Genomic DNA, 21,353 nt, shown 5'->3' with positions numbered 1-21,353 from the left:
AGAGGTCAACAACAGGGCATTAAAGCAAGAACGAGTCAGTCTGAGCATGATGCCTGTGTGAATGCACAGGTTCTCCCTGCCATGAAGCCCATCTGTCCCTGGCAGCTAGGGCTTGCAAGCTTTGAGCCCAAAAAACTGCAGCCTGGGAGCCAGGCACATCCATGTGCTGAAGTCAGAGGAGGGCATGTGACCCAGGCCTGGATGCCGTGGAGACAGGACCCTGGAGGTTTGAGCACGAAGAGGGAGTGGGTGAGTGAGACTGGAAGGAATGTGGGTCTCTTTCGCAATGCCTCTGGTGTCTTTCCCCATCAATCTACCCATCTGATCAACCAACTCACTGAATGTACCGTGTGTGTGTGTGTGTGTGTGTGTGTGTGTGTGTGTGTGTGTGAGAGAGAGAGAGAGAGAGAGAGAGAGATACATAAAGGCTAAAATAAAAGAAAGCTACAAAGCACTGGAGGGCAGGAGTCAGAGGAGAAAGAGGCCCATTCTTGCTGCAGAGAAGACTGTAGAGGGTCTTGGCTGGGAAGCATGAACTGTGAAGGCACCAGGGCGAGATGAGGCAGCCAAGCACTAAGTCTGGGGCCTTGAACGCCAGAGGGAGGATTCTGAAGTTTGCAGTAGGGGTGGGGACAGCAGTCACCGATCAATTTGGGGGCCGAATAGCAACAAAGACCCCTTCCAGAAGTCGTTTCGAGACTAAGCGCGGAGAGCGGCAAGGAGGCCGACAGCAGCGGCGGATGAGACCGGGCAAGCCTCAGGGATCTCCTAGCGCAATCAGCTTTTCCCCAGGGCTTTGACAGGCAGGGGCGTGGCCTCTGGTGGGTGTGCCTCCTCCCTCGGGAACTGCAAGTGCGCCGCCCCTCCCCCGCAGAGCCCTCGCTCGCCCCGCCCCCAGCAGGGCCCGCCTTCCGAGGGCGCGCGCCGCCGCGGCTCTGTGCGCAGCTGCTAGGGATCGCTTCCGGGGGGCGGGTCAGCGGAAGTGAGGGCGGTTGAGGCTGGGCGGCTCGCTGTGGTAGGAGGGGCCGTGAGGTGAGCGAGTCCGGAGCTGCAGTGTGAGGTGAGACTAGGTCCGAGTGCCGCCCCGGAGCGGGAGTGTGGCCTTCCGGCACGGCAGTCGCGCGGCCTAGTGCCGGGCGCTGTGCGGTGCCCGCGGCTGCTGTGCCCGCGCCGGTTTTCGCGGGAGCCCGTGTCGTCCGCCTCACTATGTCGGGGGAAACTGAGTCCCCAGGGGCAGTTGCTCGCCCGAGTCACCCAGCTGCACCAGAGGCTTCTCGTTTCGGCCGCCTCCTCGCTCCTTCCGGGACCCGGCCCCGGGCCTGTGGGTCCAAGGGCCGCCCGAGCCGCGGCGAAAACTTGGCCGACCTTGGCCCTGTCGGGTCGGGCTGTTGCGGGGGAGGGGAGGCGTGTCCCGGGCAAGGTCCCCGCGGCGGCTCCCCCGGCGCAGAACTGCGCTGAGCGCGGCGACCTCGGCGGGGACCGGGGTGATGCGACCAGGCCCCGCTCGGGAGGAGCTGCGTCTCCGGCGGGGGACCGCGTGTACACACTGGGGCAGCAGCCTCGGAAGGGGCAGTGCGCGCGCAGAGGTGGTGGGAACCAGCCCCCACCTCGCTGGCCGCGTCTTCTAGCCAGACGATTGTGGAAGGTTCAAGGCTAAGTCGGCGTTCTCGTTGGTCCGTGTCTTAATTGAACAAATGCTCGAGTGCCTGCTGTGTACTGAGCGAGCGCTGGGCTGTGCCTGAGTCCCCGTCCTTCGGACAAACTGCACAGCACACCGTTACCTAGTTACTGCTGCTCGAAGGAAACGCGGGGTGCGGGTCGGGGAAGGGGAGGCGATGCTTGAGTTGAGCTCCAGGAATGATTAAGGATGAGCTTGGAGAAGGGGGTGCTGGTGTTTCGAGCAGAGGCAATAGTGTGGACAAGGCCATCGAGGGGCTGAAAGGCCAGCGTGGCTGGAGGGCAAGGGGAAAGCAGGTGTGGCCGTGAAGTGTGCAGGGACCAGAGTGGACAGGCCTTGTAGGCTGCGGGGAGTTGGGTACACAGGGCAGAGAAAGATGAGGTTGGGCCTGATTGGGGCCGGCCTGCTGGCCATGCTGAGGAGTGTAGATGTTATCCTCTTGGCTCTAGCAAGCATAGGGGGTTTGAAGCATGGCAGGGATATGATTAGCACTGTGTTCTAGAAAGATGCCCCCGGCTGTCGTGTGAGGGTGAGGCCCAACTGAGTTTGGAGGTAAGTTTGGAGAGGAAGTGGCTGCAGTGACTAAAGTGAGAAACACAGGGAAGCAGTGTCATGTGGAGCTTGTGGCAGCCACTGAAATTCAGCAAAGAGCCTGGCACACAAAAGGACTTTGATAAAAAGCTTGAACTTTGCTGAGAAGATGGAGCCCGTGCAGGAGGCAGCAGGGTCTGGACCAGACTTTCTACTGCCGTGACCACTGAGTGACCTTAAACCAGTCCCTTCCTCTCTCTAGCTTCTTTTCCTCATGCATCGTAAAGTGAGTGATACCTCCTCTCCTAGCGGTGGAAGAGAGACCCTCCAAGGGAGGTTTCCAGAAAGAGCTGCTCTGGTCAGCGCAGCCCAGCCCCTCTTCAGAGGCTGCCCTTGGCTCCCCAGAGACTTCTTACCCAGGGCATTCCCAGCCCTCGTGACTTGAACCCCACCCTCATCTACCTTTGCGGCCTTACCATACTCTGCTCTTTACATATCTCTTCACACTCCTTTCCTAGACCTCTGGTGGTGGTGCTGTTTTCCTTCCCTTCTTACCCCCTCTGAACTCGCCTTGGGGCCAGGGACTGAACTCACCTGGCCACCTGCCTGGTGTGCCTTTCTTAAGCAGTGATATTCAGCCTCGGCTAGAATTATGTATTCAGGTCCTATCTCTCGTCTAGATTATGAGTCCCTTGAGAGCCTGGCTATGTCTTACTCCTGCCATAGCCCCTCCAGTGCCCAGCACAGGGCCTGGCACAGAGCGAGTGTTGTTAGTGTTTGATGAACAAGGGACTGAATGAGCTCATTGACTGCAGCTGCTCACCATGCAAGGGCAGCTGTGAGGAATCCAGTCAGCAGCAACTCCACCCATCTGTGTCTTGCTTTAACAGCTCATTAAGTACTTTAAAATCCCGTTTCACTGATTGACTCTTAAGGTAACTTAGAGTGGCAGCTCTTCCTGTCATCTTTTTACAGATGGAGAAACCAACATTCAGAAAGGTTAAGTGACTTGCCTATGGCTACTAAGCCAGTAGATGGCTGAGCCAGGATAAACACTTTTGGCTCTTTTCCCTTGTAGCCCAGTAGACTGAGTTTGGCTACCGGTGGCTGGCTGTTCTTTCTACTGTTGTCTGTTTTACCTCTTCCCCTTATGGGGGCCCAGCAGCGCTAGGCTGGGTGGCACATGCTGGCCTTTTTACATCTTATCCCCAGGAATGAATGTTGGGCTTGGATGGTACCTACACTGTGGCTTTCCCATGAGCTTTTTTAACTACCAAAGGGTTCTATTTACATCTTAAGAAGTTTGCTTGTTGTTTTATCTTTCTTATCAACTTTAAAAAAAAAAATTTTTTTATTGAAGTATAGTTGATTTACAATGTCATGTTTCTGGTGTACAGCACGGTGATTCAGTTATACATATATATTCTTTAGAAGTTTTGCCTCAGGAAACCTAAGTGCTCAGGAAGCCTCCCAGGGTTGGCCAAGCTCATATAGCGAATCTGAAATAGAACCTTTAAGGGTCTGGATTTGTTGAAGCCGTTGTTGGGTGAGGGCAGCCTCTTTGGCTGGTTTTCTCCCCCTGTGAAATGTCAGATAAGCCTCAGCGTTAGTCATGGCTCTGCAGGGCCTGGTTTTGTGGGGCTTGTGTGGTGGCCACTGAGTCTCCTGTGGGGGCTCTTTCACAGGAAGAGGAGTCTGGTTCCTTAAGATGGCCTGATATGAAGGCGTCACGCCTCCTGCGTCCCCAAGCCTCCAGAGCTGCCCTGTGGCTGCCTTGTCCTTCAAGTCCAGGAGCCAGTCGAAATGTCGGGAATGGAAGCCAGTGTGGTAAGGGGCATTCCCAGGGCAAGGGTGTGGTGGGGAAGGTTAAGCACCGGACCTGCTGCAGTTCTGAGATTCTCAAGTTACTTCTTCCCCCACCCAGGCCTGGAATTGAAGGGTCCTCCCTTCCATCCCCTCCCCCAAGGCAGAACCAACTATGATCTTGGGGCAGCTAAGGAGTCAATGCGTTTCCATCATTCTGTGCAGAGGGAAGGGAGGGCAGCCTGGCTGATCCCTACACCCGGCTAATTCCTCACCCTTTCACTGGACCCTCCCAGCATTGACTGTGCCTCGACAGCAGCAGGTGTCCCCTTAGGTGGCTGGCCCAGGTGAAGGCTGGCCCCTGCTAAAGGGGACAGGGGGAGAGGATGGGGACAGTAGTTGGATGTTCTCTGAGGTTGTGGCCGTCCCTGTCTCTTTCTGCTCTAGACCATCCCGATCTGGCAAAACAAGCCGCATGGGGCTGCTCGAAGTGTAGTAAGAAGAATCGGGACCAACCTGCCCCTGAAGCCATGTCCCCGGGCATCCTTTGAGGTAAGTGAGCTGGAAGGGCAGGCAGAGAAGAGGCTCAGAGTGTATGGGAGGCTGGTGCTGCTTCTGTGCCCCAGACTCCTTGGCGTTGCCAAGGCAGGTTGCTTTCCTGGTCACTTCTTCTAGCTACCTATTTTCAGTGTTTCCCTGAGGCCATTACACCCCATCCTCTTCCTTCTGGCCAAGTCTAGCCATTCCTTTACTGGGCTATTTCAGTCTCACCTCTGTGCCTAGGGGGCCTTTAGTACCCACTTTGCAGCACAGATTCTTGTCTGGCCCAAGTGAGTAAGACCCCCTTGTGCAGTGGAAAGCTCAGTAAAGTTTATTAGTCCCAGCTGCCTCCCTCTGAGAGCTAATGGTTAAGCATCAGCTCCAGGCTAGATGGTTAAGGTGTGTGCATTTGGGGAGCTGGGACACAAAAGAGATACTTCAGCTTTCTGCCTACACAAAGGAGACAGAAATACATGCCTGAAAAGATGTGGGCCCAGGGCGAAACAAAAATGAAGGAGCCGAGTTTGTATGTCACATGGCTGAGCTGCAAAGTCTGTGTAGGAGCTTGATCTGGAGTCTGAATTGGTGTCAGGGTTGGTATTAGTCAGGAATGGGTTGCGAGGGTGTTGTCCCTTGACCCAGATTGCCAATTATTGTGTAGGGCAGGAAGTGGCCCTAGCTGCCTCAAGCATCAGGAGCAAAGGGAAGGACAGCTAGGGAGTGTGAGTCTGTCGGGGTTGCCCCCACACTCGGCTGTAGCCCCTCCAGTCCTTTGCCTGCATGCTGCTGGGCAGAGATGATCAAGGGCACGGGCTCCCACGGAGCAGGAGTAGTATTAGTAATACTAGCTAACACTTACTGAGCCCATACAATGTGCCAGGCTCTGTGCTAAGTACTTTATATATGTTAACTCATTTAATTGCCGATAGCAGAGGAGCACTCTGGCTAATCAAGGAAAGCAAATGGAGGCTTCCCCTAAATGGCCCATCTTAGCGTTAGCTCCTGGGTCAGTGGAAGTCTTCCTCTGCAACCCTGGAGTATCACTTCACTCCTGTGAGCCCAGGTTTCCTATCAGCTCCTGATCTACCTACCAAACAGTCTGTAACAGAAACCTCTGAACTTAACTCATGTATAGGTGGATTTTTGAGAAATTATCTCTAGATTTGTTGTAAATTGATTACTTTAAATATTTGAAGGGAATCTTGCTGATTTATTATTCTTTAATTTACCCATATAAAAATATTCAATTATGAAAAGTAAAAAAGGAGAAAGGGAAACAAATTACCTATAATCACACAGTCATGACACAATAACTGTTAATGTTTTAGTGTAGTTCTTTTCCATCTTTTTCTAAACGCATGGTTCTTTCTTTGTTGTAATCAGTAAGTACATAATTGAACCTTCCTAATTTTTCATTTAACATGGTGTCACTCAGTCTCTCTGTTCCCTAGTTGTTCATTTGGGTGAAGGAGCTATTTTAAGGAGTTACATTATGATTCCTTTTGTATAATTATTTTTTTATTTAAATCTAAATAGTCAGATTATCAAGTTTGCTTCTAACAGTGTTTGTTGCTGTAACATGTTACACCAGTAGCTAACACCAGTTAGCTACAAAGGTGTTGTAAAGAGCTTGCCAGCAGAAATTTCCTGTTGCTATAACAGATTGTCCATGTCCTTGCACCTGTATTCTCACAACCAGAAGGCAAGACACTCTTAGGCAGTGGTCATCTCTGTTAAAAAGTAACTTTGGCCAGTACCACTGAAGACCCCTTTGCTTTAGCCAGGGGTCAGCAGAGGGCCAGAGAGTAAATATTAGTTTGGCCAAAAAGTTCGTTGGGTTAGTGAATACGTTCAATAACGTTCTTGGTGACAATGAAAAATGTGATTTATTTTTACTTAAAACCGAACTAGGGCTTCCCTGGTGGTGCAGCGGTTAAGAATCTGCCTGCTAGGGGCTTCCCTGGTGGCGCAGTGGTTGAGCATCTGCCTGCCAATGCAGGGGACACGGGTTCGAGCCCTGGTCTGGGAAGATCCCACATGCCGCGGAGCGACTGGGCCCGTGAGCCACAACTACTGAGCCTGCGCGTCTGGAGCCTGTGTTCCGCAACGGGAGAGGCCGCGACAGTGAGAGGCCCGTGCACCGCGATGAAGAGTGGCCCCCGCTTGCCACAACTAGAGAAAGCCCTCGCATAGAAACGAAGACCCAATACAGCCAAAAATAAATAAAATAAAATTTAAAAAAAAAAAAAAAAAAAGAATCTGCCTGCTAATGCAGGGGACACGGGTTCGATCCCTGGCCCTGGAAGATCCCACATGCGCGGAGCAACTAAGCCCATGTGCCACAACTACTGAGCCTGCACTCTAGAGCCTGTGAGCCACAGCTGCTGAGCCCACGTGCCACAACTACTGAAGCCTGCGCGCCTAGAGCCTGTACTCTGCAACAAGAGAAGCCACGACAATGAGAAACCCGCACACCACAACGAAGAGTAGCCCCCACTCACCACAACTAGAGAAAGCCCACGCAAAGCAACAAAGACCCAACACAGCCAAAAAATAAATAAATTTTTTTTTAAAAAAAAACCGAACTAACTTTTTGGCCAACCCAGTATTTTAGGCTCTGAGCCATACTGCTCTCCATTACAACTACTTACTTCTGCAGTTATAGCTTAAAAGCCATCACAGATAATACTTAAACAAATGGGTATGACCATTTTTCCAGTAAAACATTGTATATAAAAACAGGTCCCATCCCTGCTCTCGGCCACCGTGTTTTGCTTGGAGGATGCAACAGGCTCATGACTGGTCTCTGCACCTTCCCATCCAGTAGCCAGAGTAATCTTTTAAAACCTCAAATCTGATCCTTACTTACTTAAAATCTTCCAGTGGCTCATTATTGATCTTAGAATCTAAGCTCCTAATTCACTTTCCAGTCTCTCCCAACTCCCCACCCCACCCCACCCCACCCCACCAATCCTATTCCAGCCATGCTGAATTACTTGTAATTTCACAGACTCTTGCTTCTGGCCTCTTATTCAAGGTGTTTCCAACTGGGACATCTACGAAGACTTCCCTACACATTAGGTGTTCCTCCTTTGTATTTTGCCCAGTCTCCAGTTGTTTCATCATGAAGGCAGTAAATGTTGATCAATTTTGCTTCCCTACAGACCCTGCCCAACATCTCTGACCTCTGTCTGAGGGATGTGCCCCCAGTCCCTACTCTGGCTGACATCGCCTGGATTGCTGCAGATGAAGAGGAGACTTACGCCCGGGTCAGGTAGCGGAGGCAATAGCCTGCCGGCTGGGGAATGAAGAGCTTCTTCCCAGATGAGGTGGTAGGCAGCAGGAAGAGTGAGAGGTGGAGGGCAACAGGAATGAGAGCTGTGGGCTCAGAGTGGGAGCAGAACCTGGCTGTATTACTCTTGTAGGAGTGGATGAAGGAATTGTGGAAGCAGTGCAGTGGCCCGCTCTCTCTGACACATTTGTCTTTCCCTGGTCCAGGAGCGATACACGCCCCCTGAGGCACACCTGGAAGCCCAGCCCTCTGATCGTCATTCAGCGCAATGCTTCAGTGCCCAACCTCCGTGGGTCGGAGGAGAGGCTCCTGGCCTTGAAGAAGCCAGCCCTGCCGGCCCTCAGCCGCACCACAGAGCTGCAGGAGGAGCTGAGCCACCTGCGCAGCCAGATTGCTAAAATAGTGGCAGCTGATGCAGGTAAGAGCCCCTGAGCTAGGACCAGGATATAGCAGGCTGTTCCTTTTTGCTTAGCTTTTGGACAGGATAGGGACAAGGATGGTCCTTGGTTCGGGGGTACTCGGGCCTAGGGCTCTGAGGTTGCCATGAGGCCTGGCTAGCCTGTTATAATCTTTGGATGGTTTCCGTCAGCCATTTTGGGGCTGACTGGTTGGGTTAGGAACAAAATCTTCACTTAACCTGGGGCCCCAGGCAGATTCCCCGCCTTGGCCACAGAAACCAACACTCTCTTCCAAGTGTCTTTAAGATCATGTCTTCCATGAGCGCTCATGGCTTTCCTTTCCAATATGAAAAATAAGCATTCCCTACCACTAAGAGACATCCCTCTTTGTAAGCACCTATCTCCCCTTTCCTTGCCCTTTCCCGCAGAGACCCTCCACCCATTCCTCCACCTTTCTGTCTGCAGTTAAGGCAGAACCACTGGAAGTGAATGGGATGACCAGATGCAGGAAATACTAATAGGTGGATCTCTCCCAAGGTGCTCAGTGTTTAACCCTCATATACCTCCCATTCTCACTGTTTTGCTCCTCACTGACTCAAAGTCATAGCTCCCAAACCTTGTCAGTTGGTAGAACACATAAAAATCATGGTGTTCTCTTTGAAATCTTCATGTATTTAATTCCCTCATATGGCAGTTTTATAGAGGAAATGGACCTGAATTTTCCATTTATATTTGTTGGCTACTTTTTTTGTCCCTAGGATGTTCCCTAGAGACTTAGAAATTGAGGAAATTCTATCCATTAAAATCTGGGCACTAGGAGGACCATCACCATTCTGGTTTTTTGCTTCAGAACAATTCTTTCAGTCACAGATAGCTGGATTCAAAGGAGCATAGTCAGAAGCACTGGCCTAGTTAGAGAAAAGGGCAAATTCAGGCCTTGGTTCTGCACTGTTGCTTCAGTCTAAAGAGTGCTGTCACTCCACAGCCCACTGCAGAATGGGAGCTTTTAGGAGGCAAGGCCCTTATGGGGTGGCTTTTTTTCTGCCCTCCTGGAACACTGGAAGAGCCCAGTGCTGCTACATCTTCTTGAGATCCTGAGAGGGGAAGGTAGTGGAGGAACCCAGGATGTCATGGTGTCAGCCTAGGAAATGAATGTTTGGTAGGCAGTGCTTGCAGGGAGATGTAACTGCTGTATTTTAGCCCCAATGTCCATCCATGCCTATTGTTTTCTCTTTCAGCTTCGGCTTCATTAACGCCAGATTTCTTATCTCCAGGAAGTTCAAATGTCTCTTCTCCCTTACCTTGTTTTGGATCCTCATTCCACTCTACAACTTCCTTTGTCATTAGTGACATCACCGAGGAGACCGAGGTAGAGGTCCCTGAGCTTCCATCAGTCCCCCTGCTTTGTTCTGCCAGCCCTGAATGTTGCAAACCAGAACACAAGGCTACCTGCAGCTCGTCTGAAGAAGATGACTGCGTCTCTCTGTCCAAGGCCAGCAGCTTTGCAGATATGATGGGTATCCTAAAGGACTTTCACCGGGTGAAGCAGAGCCAAGATCTGTAAGTATAAGGAGCTGTGATGATCTGTTTATTGTTTAAGTTGCCTGTGGCCAATTATCCAATAGAAAGTACTTACATAGTAAGTCCTCAATAGTAGTCATGTGTTATTTCATTCACAAAGCTTGCTGCCTGCTTGCTAGTGCCTGGGGCCCCAGTTTGAGGAAAGAGCAACACTTTACATTTGGTTGGGGTGATCTAACCCAACCAAATGTTGTTAGACTCATAGGGATTTTTACAAGAAGGCTCATCTAATCCAGCTTCTGTCCCCCAGAGGGGCTTCACCACTTCAGTTTTCATACTGCTAGTGACAAGTGTCCCCATGCCCCACCCTTCAAAACATAATTGCGTAATAGTTATTTTAGTATCTCAAAAAAGTAGACTTATTTGGTGAAAGGAACATTTCCTTTAAACACAGTGGTCCATTATTCAAACCAGCCCTGCAAATTCAGAGATTTATGAACAAGGCTTTTGAGACTCCTAGGTAGTTCCTAAACCTGGCTGCCTATCAGAAGTGCTCAGATTTGTTAAAAAAAAAAATACACCTTAAACTTACCAAAGCAGAACCTCCAAGGAGTAGAGCTCTAGGTGTTTCTGATGTCAGTGTGAGGGGATGTGGGAAATACCTACCATGAGAAACTCATCTAGCAGAGAAGCCCTAGAGCTCCAGCCTGAGGGAGTCACCACCTTGCAGTGTTTCCCTACTGCACAGGACATACCAGAAGAGCTTATTCAAATGCAGGTGCCTGGGCATCGAAATATTTGACATCCAGACCTCAAAATCCAGAGGCCAGATGTGCAGCTGTATTTGTTAATGCAGTTAAAAAGCTGTTTTGGGGGGTGGGGAGGTGAGGGCTGTCTCCTGAGCTGATGAAGTTCCTCTTAAAGGAATAGTGACTCACCTCGCACAAGGATCCCTTTGTGTTTTCTGGCCCCATTTTCGTCGGAAAACTAGACAAGGGTCCTGGTAGTCGATTCTGTAGGAAAGTTACTTTTACCTTCCTTCTCTGGCCATACGGACCCGCAGTTCTTTGTTCTCCTGCATTCCCAAATTCAGCTGCTGCTGCTGCTTTGGGGCCACACTGAGCCTTTTTCTTCTGGTCAGTGTTTTATAGATTGGACTCTCCAACTTTCTTATACCTGCCTCTTGTACCATATTAGATCTGTGACCCCCTACTGCCAAGCCCTTCCTCTCACTTGTGTCCTGGGCCCTTTCCTCCTTTGTTGATAGAAGGTGCTGGGGGTTGATGACTAAGGAGCTGGGTTGATGACTAAGAACGGGAAAGTAGCCCCATCATCAGGGTTCAGACATGTGACAGACTGAAGGCAGTTCCTCTTGTTTTTGTTTTCAAGGTTTAATAATCAACCTTGGCCTTTATATCTAGCATAATGACCAATAAAATGCTTTCGTGAGGATGTATGTATGTAAGAGTTCACTAGAATTTCAAGCAACTATTTTCCAGGAAATTACCTGATGTTATCAGGTAATTTAAACCTACCCTAATCTGAAACTGGTTTTGTTCCCACGGGTCCCTTATGATGTGAACATTTTACTATAAATTCTGGATTGCTTATAAAAAAACCTCTCAGTTTCCCTGGCAGGGAGACGAGGTAATAGTAAATCCTCAGCACACCTTTTCCCCAGAACGAATAAATGTCAGAAAAGCCTAGAGTCATCAGTCATTTCCCCTGCTGACCTGGGGAAATGCTACTAAGAAAAGATAGGGCCAGAAGGTGGGAACAGAAGCTTAGCCACCACAGGCCAATACCAACAGGTTGGCCCACATTTTGTAGCCATTTCAGGAAATAGTAAAGCCATGTCTAGTTAAGAGATGAGATCTGTAACCAGCAAGCTTGGTTTTGAACTGTGGATTCACCACTTACTGAGTGACTAATGACTTTGGGTAAATTCCTAACCTCATTGTGCTTCAGTTCCCTCATCTGTAAAAGGATTGTAGTAGCTCCTACCTCATAAGAGTGTTGTGAGGATTAAATGAGATTGTATTCCAACATACAAAACAGTGCCCAGGGCAGAGTAAGTACTCAATAAGTATAAGCTATTATTGTGTCTCTAGGAACCGGAGTTTATTGAAGGAGGAAGACCCAGCCGTCCTTATCTCTGAGGTCCTAAGGAGGAAGTTTGCACTGAAGGAAGAAGATATCAGTAGAAAAGGAAACTGATAGCACTCAGCTCTGCAAACTCAGTCTCATGCTCCTGGAATTCCTTCAACAGCTGCCTTCCTCACTGCAGATGTTTCTGCCTCTCAATTAGAAATCTTCTGCAACAGTCTTGCCGAAAGCTAGAGCTTGGACTAAGAGAAGAGCTGCATTATATGTTTTCCGTACTTCAAACCTTAGCAGAAGCTGCCTGTTTTGAGCTGAGACACGTTACAGGTAATTGTGTAGGTTGGAATGTCCCAGTTTAAAGGGTGAGATAGAAGTTTCTGGTTTTTCCTTGCCCCTGTGTGAAAATAGGTCCTAAATGAATGACTGACTTCACTGCACTAGACCCCATAACTGGTCTCACTGAACACTTTGTGCCCAGCTGTCACTTACTCTCAGCCAGTTCCTTGCAGCAGAGCAGGGCTGAGGGGAGGGGGCTATGTTTATGTACATGTTCACAGGGCAGGGAAAATCTTATGCTGCTCCATCATGAACTGACACCAGTGCCCAGCAATCACTCTCTCCCCCTTCCCTGTCCAACACCTACATGTAGAGGTCGAGCCACTGGACCAGCTGACACTTGGGCTGCTGGGAGGCCTGGGCTGTTTTTTCTTAAATATATTTTGTAATACTGTACAACCAAATCTACCCTCCAAGGCCCTGGGCCCTCATTGGTTCCACTAATTGAAAGCTCTTTCTCTTCCATGGACTTTAGTTTAAGCCCAGTAGGAAAGAGAAATGGAGATGGGAAAGAGAGTACCATCCCTCTTCCAGGCCCTTGACTGCTCCTTTGCATTGGGCCAAGGTTTGTACCTACCACACCATGCATGACTCAGATGCCCTCAGGTCCCTTTTCTCTACGGTATGTATCCTGTGTGTGTTTGGGTTGAAGCACTACCTGACATTAAAGGAAGGATTTGGAGAGATATTGCATTTGCTGTGTCCATCTCTGAGTTGTGATCACCCAGTATCTCCCACAGGTATAGAATTTCTATTAATTTTAAGGTATATGAACTTCTGTAAACAGGTTCCTGGCTTCCCCTTGCCTTTAGAAGAGAAAGCTTCCCTAGGGAGCTTCTTGTCTCTTTGTTTACAGAGAGATTTTGCCCTAACCTTTCAAAGCCGGTCCCGTCTTATAACTTGCAAGCTTGCCCCCCAGAGGCTTATTTTTAAGCCTCTTAGGTACCACACCTGCAACATGGGAAACTGCCACCTAGTGGATGTCTTGAGTAGAACACAAGTCAAATTAGACTCGTGTTCAGATCAGACCCATGGCAATGACAGCAGAGTTGCGTTTTCAAAAATAAAATTGGTAATGTTTTAATTACCAGCAGAGCCAGCTTTGTACACAGTCATTTATTTGGATTCATAGTTTTACAAAGGGAGTTCTCTCCTACCTTGTAGTAGAAGAATGATATAGTCCCATTTAGATTGTTATATAGGTCAGCCTTTTTTAGGGAGATGTTTAAACATATAGTATATAACTTTAAAATGCTGTAAAGTTACCACAAAAATAAAATAACAAAACTACCTAATCATTCTACCTCTCTCTCTATCCTCCCTGCCCCTGTACACCTGGGTCTGGGAGATTTGCCTTATCATCACTCAAAAAAGTGTCAAGAATAATGGTCACAGCTTAGGTTGCATGGGTAAGATTACAGCCAGAGATTAAAAGACCACACATCCGTAAGCAGCAGTATCCCAGTCAGGCATCTGAAAGGGCAAAGAGGTGGCTCTGTGCAGGCTGAGTAGCAGGCTCTTCAGTGGAGAGATGAGCACCTGCCCTGCCTCTTCAGTGTTCACCGTAGACTCATGCAGGGAATATGCCAGCCACCTCCTCCTCAGGGAGGGGCATGATGCCAATCAGTCATACTGTCTCAACAAGCGGCACCACCTGCTTTATTTACACAAAGAAAATGCTCAATAATAACAGCATCATCCCATGTCTCCCTCCCAACGAAGATCATTCTCCTGAATGACCTTTCTAAAACAGATCTTACATTCCCCTACTCCAATATACTCACCCCCTGGAGATACTTTCTTATATGTCATTTCAAGGTACATTTAGAACCAAACCCTCGCAAAGACATTTAGACTTGGTGCCTGATAACTTGATTACCTTCAGAGTCCTGGGTAAAGAGCAAATCAGGCTGCAGATTTAACTGAGTGGTCCTATCCTGGCACTGAGCCCAAGGGCTGTTAGGAAGCTGTCCTAAGCCCTGATTCTGGTCATTGGTTACATCTCGGAAAGGAGCTCTAGAGTTGTGGGCAATGACCCTCTGGCCCTGAGAATCCTCGGTGAAAAGCTGACTCCAGGAGTCCTTGTCATTCTTTTCGCTGTCCCAGGAAAACACAGGAATAGGACAAGGGCTTTGTTTCACTGCTTCTTTGTTTGCTCCACTCCAGGAATCCTCGTGTGTTTGAAGCAGGATGGGGGCCTGCCTGTTTCTTTTGGCAGACACCTTTTCCAAGTTAGTCTTATCCAAGAGCTGATGGCCCTTGTGCCCAGGTGTTTTACTGTGTCTCTCCACATTCTGATGATAGTTCTTTTTCTTAGATCCATGAGGCCATCCCCTTTTCCAGGAAGAATCCTCTTCCTCCTTTTGGTCCAGTAAGCAAGAACTCTCCAGATCTTGGGTGAAGGAACAGGCCAGTGAGGCTTTACTCTCTCCAGCACAGACAAAGGTATCAGGCTGGAACAAAGACAGCACAGTCACGTATGGGCTTCCTGTTCCATGGTGATAAGAAGCCTGGAAGGACTGAGGAGAAAGTCTAGCTTCCTGGATGTCTGCAGGGGTTGAAGTGGCTAAAGGGAGTGCCATGCAATCATCCCCCAAGCCCTGGATCAGATGGTCTAGCTGGGTTGCATCTTCCTTAGACTCTTTGTTGGTCTGACGTTCTATATGAGATGAAACACTCCTCTGGTCACCACTATTTGTCTTTCCTAGTAAAACAAGACAAACAAATATTATTCTGCAGGAAAACTCCACCTGAGTAGGATTTAGGTGGCTTTTTCTGAAATCAGTATCAGCTACCATAACTACTAGTGCAGGGGTCTTAGGACTCTTCACAGATCTTTGTAGCTGATCTTCCTACTTTGTCTCTTTTCTTTCCTGAATGATCTAAAACACAGCTCTTATATTCCCCTACTCAAATATATGGATGCTTCCCATGACCTACCTAATAAAGTCAAACATGTTACACAGTCAGACCACAGCCCACTTTTCCAGTTGATTGGGGTTTGTTTAACATAGGCCACATCAGTTTTGCTTTTGTTTTTTATTTAACGTAGTTTCTGCTAAATAGTGATCCTGGCCAAATATCACCCCTGGATATTATCCTTTGAGAAACATGTTCAATATACACCATTTTTGTAAAGTCTCAAAGATCACATTGACCAGCCAACTCTGAGAAACCTTCTGGTGACAGTGAGAAAGAATGTGGGTCTCCTGCTCCCCAAACATTTCATGGGAAAGGGAGTAAAGACACAATTAGATGCTAAGTCCATCAGTAGAAAGGACAATTAAAAAAACTATTAGGGGCTTCCCTGGTGGCACGGTGGTTGGGAGTCTGCCTGCCAATGCAGGGGACACGGGTTTGAGCCCTGGTCTGGGAAGATCCCACATGCCGCGGAGCAACTAGGCCCGTGAGCCACAATTACTGAGCCTGCGTGTCTGGAGCCTGTGCTCCGCAACGGGAGAGGCCGCGATAGTGAGAGGCCTGCGCATCACGATGAAGAGTGGCCCCCACTTGCCGCAACTGGAGAGGGCCCTCGTGCAGAAATGAGGACCCAACACAGCCATAGATAGATAGATAGATAAATAAATAAATAAACCCAAAAGTTAAATAAATAAATAAATAAATAAATTTAAAAAAAAACACCAAAAGATAGGATGGTTCTTATTGGTGAGATTATTCAATAATACAATTGAGATTCCAAATACACACTAGAAATGAGGATGAAAATTAGATTCTCAGGTAGTGTAATGAACAACAACAACAAAAAAGCATATCAATACCCTCCAAAAAAAAAAAACCATTAGTGTCCAGTCTGTCCACTTTATCAGGTGTGGAATGGATCCTGTCTGCCTTAAAGATAGATGACATGGAATTCCTACTCCCCCCCCACCACATTATGCCAAGATCTAATTACAAACAAGGCTGAATGACTGATTTCTTCTTTCCTTCTCCAAGAAATATACCACAGAAATTGTTTTGTAAAAGCGTTCTCAACTGGCCTAAGACTTCAATACAGACTATGTAGAATATACCAGAATTTTGAAATGGAAAGTGGTTTTGAGAAAAATCTGCCCTTGTTACTTAAAGCAAAAGTAAGTTTTTGTTTGTGGTAGGGAGAAGGCATTTTGAAGGTTTATGCAAAGCAGTCCTGGGAACAGCACCAAGAGTTAGAGCTCTCTTCCCTGCACCCTTCAACTGGCAAGAACCCTGCTCTGTAAGCCCCAGCCTGGTCTGAGGCAGCTGGTCCCCTGAAGAGGAACATGCAAACAAAGAATTGCCAAAGGATGATGAAACACAAGCCAACTTTATGCCAAGCTTTCTAAGAAAAAAAGCGCTTTTGAACTTTGATTAATTTGAGAAGCTTCATATAGACATATCAATTATCAATTAATCTTATACAGACTGCTAATTGTGGCCAGTCCAAGACATATATCTTACTAATGGCACATCAGCTCCCCTCTGCACCCCCAACTCCCAAGTATACCTTTCCTCACTGCTCTGTCAGGGAATACCAATACTTTTCTGGTTCTGTTTAGACTGAGATAAACAGAACCAGAAAACTACGTTTGTAAAAGTATGTATATATTGCTTTCCAAAAGACGATGCTTTTCTTGTGTTTTAAAACATCTTCTAATAGGTCAGCTAAGTTTAACACAATGCACTAATGGCAACACTTCTCATAAATATCCCAGCATGGAAAAATGAATGCACTCCCTTTTGGTCCCTGGTTGCTTCCAGTCTGGTCACCATACCTGGCTGCAGGGTGAAGAAGGAAGCAATGCTGGTCTGCCGAGTGCCTGCAGGTGGACGACTTCTTTGAGTAAAAGAAATGTTAGCCTTTCTCTCTCCAGGAAAGAGTGTTAGCATTTTGGTACTTGACTTGATTAAATGTGTCTGAGAAGGGGGAGAAAAAGAATAAGAGAAACCTATTAATATCAAAACAGCTGCCAGACAGGATTCAGTAAACACCAGTAACCCTCTTGGAAACACACTAGACCTCCTGGACTCGACTAATATCCTCTACTCTAGTCTTTGCTGTACATCGCCTTCCACCATTTTCTGCCAACTGATGGTGTTTGTTTTTCCTCAAGAATCACATATTCCAACCATAGCCCATTCTTTCTGCTTCCCCATGGAAATCAGGCAGGCTGACTAAACAGGAAGGGATTCCACAGGTGATATTCTCTCCTTTATATTTAAAGATAATTAATGAAACTAGGGACCTCTCTGGCAGTCCAGTAGTTAAGACTCTGTGCTCCCAATGCAGGGAGCCGGGGTTTGATCCCTGGTCAGGGAACTAGATCCTGCATGCCGCAACTAAAAAAAAGATCCTGCGTGCCACAACTGAAGATTATGCACATGGCAACGAAGATCCCGCGTGCAGCTAAGACCCGGTGCAGCCAAATACATAAATAAGTAAATAAATTTTTTTTTAAATAATAAAGATAATTAATGATTCTACATCAGTAGCAGTTGATACATTTTTAATAGTTTTCAAATAGTCACACAGTGGTTAACAGCATGGCTCCCGAGTCACACAGCTTCTGTTCAAACCAATACCAATTCTGCCACTTGCAATTACTAGCTGCATGACCCTCTAGAAGTTGTCTGATCTGTCTCATTCTCATGTGTGAAATGGGGACAATAATAGTACCAAGCCCATAGTGCAGTTACGAGGATTTGGTGAGTTAATTCACATAAAAGGCTTACAAAGTTTTGGCACATTATACAGCATTTAATAATAGTTGGCTATTATTAAGAGGAGGAGCAATGAAACAGCAACAGTCTTATTACATTTTCAACTCCCCGCCCTTTATACTTTGAGTATGAACTGGAAGATGGGCCAGAGAGGTTTGGATGTGTCAACTTTTATACCTCATCCTTATTTAATGTAATTTGATTTTGTTTCCATTTGCTTGTTATGGAATGCTTGAGAAGTAGGGAGAATAGGATTATATTCAATTCAATTTGGCTGTGAAAGCCACAGAAGAAATGAGATTTGCCAATATCCATTACCAAGTTGGAAGTAGGCCTGAAACTTGAACCCAAATTATTAATTCTAGCCCAAAGTTGACTTCATTTCATTTTTACATTTGGAAACTAAAATGTACTTTAAGTGGTTAAAAGACGGAAGAAATCCTGGATGTAAAATTGATACTTTGACTTGTACTGGTATGGAACATTCTCTTCCACCATACCAAACTAGAAAACTGGATAAGATACATGAAACAACTGATTTTAGACAATGGATAACAGGCAGTGCAGAACTGTGATCCCCAAGAGCAGGAAAACAAATGAAGTGAACCCTGGGACACCCTAGCTTTCTGCTTGAAAGCACTTGTCAGAATGCAATGTATAGAGAGAGTACTCAGGCAAAGCATTGCAGTCTTGATAAATTGAGTAGACTGAGATTGGAATTTGGGGAAGATGAGGTGGCTGGGATTTAGAGTGCAGAGAAATATATCCAGAAATCTACATAGGGATCCCTTCAGTTCATTACTGAGTACTAACCTACACGTGTGTTAGGCGAAACCCCGTGAGGCCAGACAAAGAAATGCCAGGAACTGCAAGATGAACAATTCCCAGAGCTCACACAGGGCTGGGAGAGTTCCCACTAGCCAAAGTGGAAAGACCTTTTTAATACCAGTGGCATTCAGCAGAATTAGCAGGATCACCCCTTAGCAGTAGAGCTAAACTAGCTGCAGAGCAAAAACTTCCAAACCTGTCCTAACAAAGCTTAAAAGCAAGCTTGATTAGCAAGTAACTACCTGCCAAAACAAATTTCAGTATTCTTTAAAGACAGTAAAATCCAGATACCCAGCAATGTAGCACACAACCAAAAATTGCTAGATATGTGAAACAGCAGGAAAACCATCCATAATGGGGGGTGGGGGGTGGCGTGGGGGATCGGTTAAATGGAAATGAGTCAAATACCAGGGATGACAGAATTAGCAGACAAACTTTACAATAAATATGCTCAAGGATTTAAAGGAAAACATGAAAATACTGAGAAAAAGAACATACAAAAAATTCATTAGATGGGCTTAACAACAGATTAGAGACTACAGGAAAAAAATAACAGTGGACCTGAAGTCAGAGCAATACAAACTATCCAAAATGAAGCAGAGAGAGAAACAAACTGAAAATAAACAAATTCTTAATGGTCTGTGGGGTATCAAGCACACATATAATGAGAATTCCAAAAAACAAGGTGAAAGTGGGCAGAAAATATAAAGAAATAATGGCCCAAATTTTTCCAAATTTGATGAAAACTACAAACAACTGTGATTGTCTTTTTCAAAGACAATCAAAGACCAATTCAAAGGCAATTCAAAGACCAACACAAGATCTCCCATTTCACATGCTTTTCTTATAATTTGACCTTGCTACTCTTCCCATCAAGTGGTGAGAGTCATATTCCCTTACCTTGAACTGGTGAAGAACTTTGTGACTGCCTGACCAATAAAGTATGATAGAAGCAACACTACACGATTTTCAAGACTGGGTCATAAAAATGCCATGCACTTCTCTGCCTTGCTTTCTTGAGATGCTCACTCTTGGAACCAGGCCCCCATGCTATGAGGAAACCCAAGCAGGCACACAGCTCTCTAAATTGTATGGGAGACACATCCTAGATATTTGAAATAATGTGAGTTATAGTATGCCAACAAGTATCTGAGCACCTACAGGCTAGGTACTAGGAAACAGTGATGAACAAAACACTAATAACCAGTCTCTTGACTGGTCAGGCCCCCATTTACTACCTGTTTCAATCAGTCCCATACCCAACATCTAGATAAATCTTAAAGCACAACTGTGATCATACCATCTTGTTCTGGCAAGAACCTATAGCATAAAATGTAGACTCTTAGACTGCACACACTGATAACGATTTCAGCTTTCTTCTTCTCCATTACCAAAAACCCTTTATGCACACTCTAACATAATACTCAACTAGATACCAGTCCCTATTATGGACTTCACCGTCCTCACTTCTGTGGCTCACACAGAAGGGCCTTTTTCACACCCAACTCTGAAATGTTACCTATTCTTCAACTTAAGAGCCAAGCATTCCTGATTCTCACAGCTAGATGTGACCTCTTCCTCTTTTGAACTTGACATTTATCACTTGGTATTTCAAGACTTACACTACAAAATCCTGGGATCAACATTTAATTCACATACTTTTTTCCTATCCTCCACACAACCAGCTTAATACACATACTAGGTACTCAATTCAACAAATATTTTAGGAAGAAAGTGGATATATAGGAAGGATACATTCCAGTTTCTGTTTATTATATACCTACTCATTACATTTTCAACATCAACAAAGCTGTCAGAAAAAAACTAAAGCATTTCTAATACTGTGATCAAGGTTAAGATGAGCTCCTGTCACTGCAGTTGATGTCACACATATAGACCAAAAAACAATGCAGAAGGCTGCAAGTAAGAAAAGAGTTTTTGCGGGGGGATCTTAAGAATTGCAATTTGGGAGACATAGATTCTGGTAAAACCTAAAGAGTGTTCCAGAGAAGAGAAAGAGGGGCTTGTAAAGACAAAAAGCCATGAGGTTGTTCAAAGTTGCCTGGCAAGAATTGTGGTTGACTCTGACGTGAGTCAGGAAATATTTGTCCTTAAGGAATCACAAATTATTTTAGGGTAAGGGTCTGCTAAGTATCTTGAGTTTCTGGCAGATGTTCTGGATGTCTTCATTAGGACAATAAGTGGTCAAAAGGTCAAATTCCATCCAGGCTGAGATGTGCATAAGTCACACTTCCTTAATGGCCTCCCAGCTCCATTTTAGAGAGCTCTCTTAGCAATACCAACTCCATTTTTATTTTCCTTTCACACACATAAGGTCTAGGACACAGCAGGGTACACCCATTGAAAACTGTGAAGATTTTCCTCCCAAAGTAATCTAACAATAGAAAATTATTGCAAGAATCTTCTCTAGAATGACCTGGCACTGGTTTTTCATCTAAACCTAATGAAAATTCAGCAATGATAAGAGAAAAGCAATTTCTTCTAAGTATCACAACTCCTAAACTAGAGACCTGATATGTCTACACCCATGAGCAACACTAAGTCTCATACAAAGGTGCTTCGTGCTAATGAGATTTTTCTCACTTAAAGGATGTCATGCGGGCTT

General features: G+C 46.4%; 2 protein-coding genes across 5 annotated transcripts in view; one reads left to right on the top strand and one right to left on the bottom strand.

Moving 5' to 3' along the window:
* The first annotated feature begins 929 nt into the window (after positions 1-929).
* Positions 930-12,895, top strand: MTFR1L (mitochondrial fission regulator 1 like). 3 transcript variants are annotated; one of them, XM_082434265.1, is made up of 7 exons: positions 930-1,060; positions 3,895-4,036; positions 4,460-4,564; positions 7,717-7,826; positions 8,051-8,262; positions 9,481-9,802; positions 11,875-12,895. In XM_082434265.1, exons 2-7 carry the CDS (start codon positions 4,013-4,015, stop codon positions 11,978-11,980), a joined length of 879 nt encoding a protein of 292 aa, XP_082290391.1. In that variant the 5' UTR covers positions 930-1,060; positions 3,895-4,012; the 3' UTR covers positions 11,981-12,895. The 3 variants fall into 3 exon arrangements, with proteins under 3 accessions (XP_082290391.1, XP_082290393.1, XP_082290392.1); XM_082434267.1 differs by lacking the exon at positions 930-1,060 and adding an exon at positions 1,071-1,321; XM_082434266.1 differs by lacking the exon at positions 930-1,060 and adding an exon at positions 1,357-2,495.
* Positions 12,896-13,303: 408 nt separating this feature from the next.
* AUNIP (aurora kinase A and ninein interacting protein) overlaps positions 13,304-21,353 on the bottom strand; it is a 44,978-nt gene continuing 36,928 nt past the window's right edge. For both annotated transcript variants that reach the window (XM_082434217.1, XM_082434218.1), the window contains 2 exons: positions 16,954-17,095; positions 13,304-14,906 (listed from right to left, as the gene is read on the bottom strand). In XM_082434217.1, the coding sequence (XP_082290343.1) occupies positions 14,053-14,906; positions 16,954-17,095 (996 nt within the window). In that variant the 3' untranslated portion in view covers positions 13,304-14,052. The remainder of the gene's footprint in view (positions 14,907-16,953; positions 17,096-21,353) is intronic.

The sequence above is a fragment of the Balaenoptera physalus genome (assembly GCF_965194825.1).
Source record: "Balaenoptera physalus genome assembly, chromosome: 1".
In the NCBI taxonomy this organism is placed as follows: domain Eukaryota; kingdom Metazoa; phylum Chordata; class Mammalia; order Artiodactyla; family Balaenopteridae; genus Balaenoptera; species Balaenoptera physalus.
This window is presented reverse-complemented; position numbering and strand designations above follow the sequence as displayed.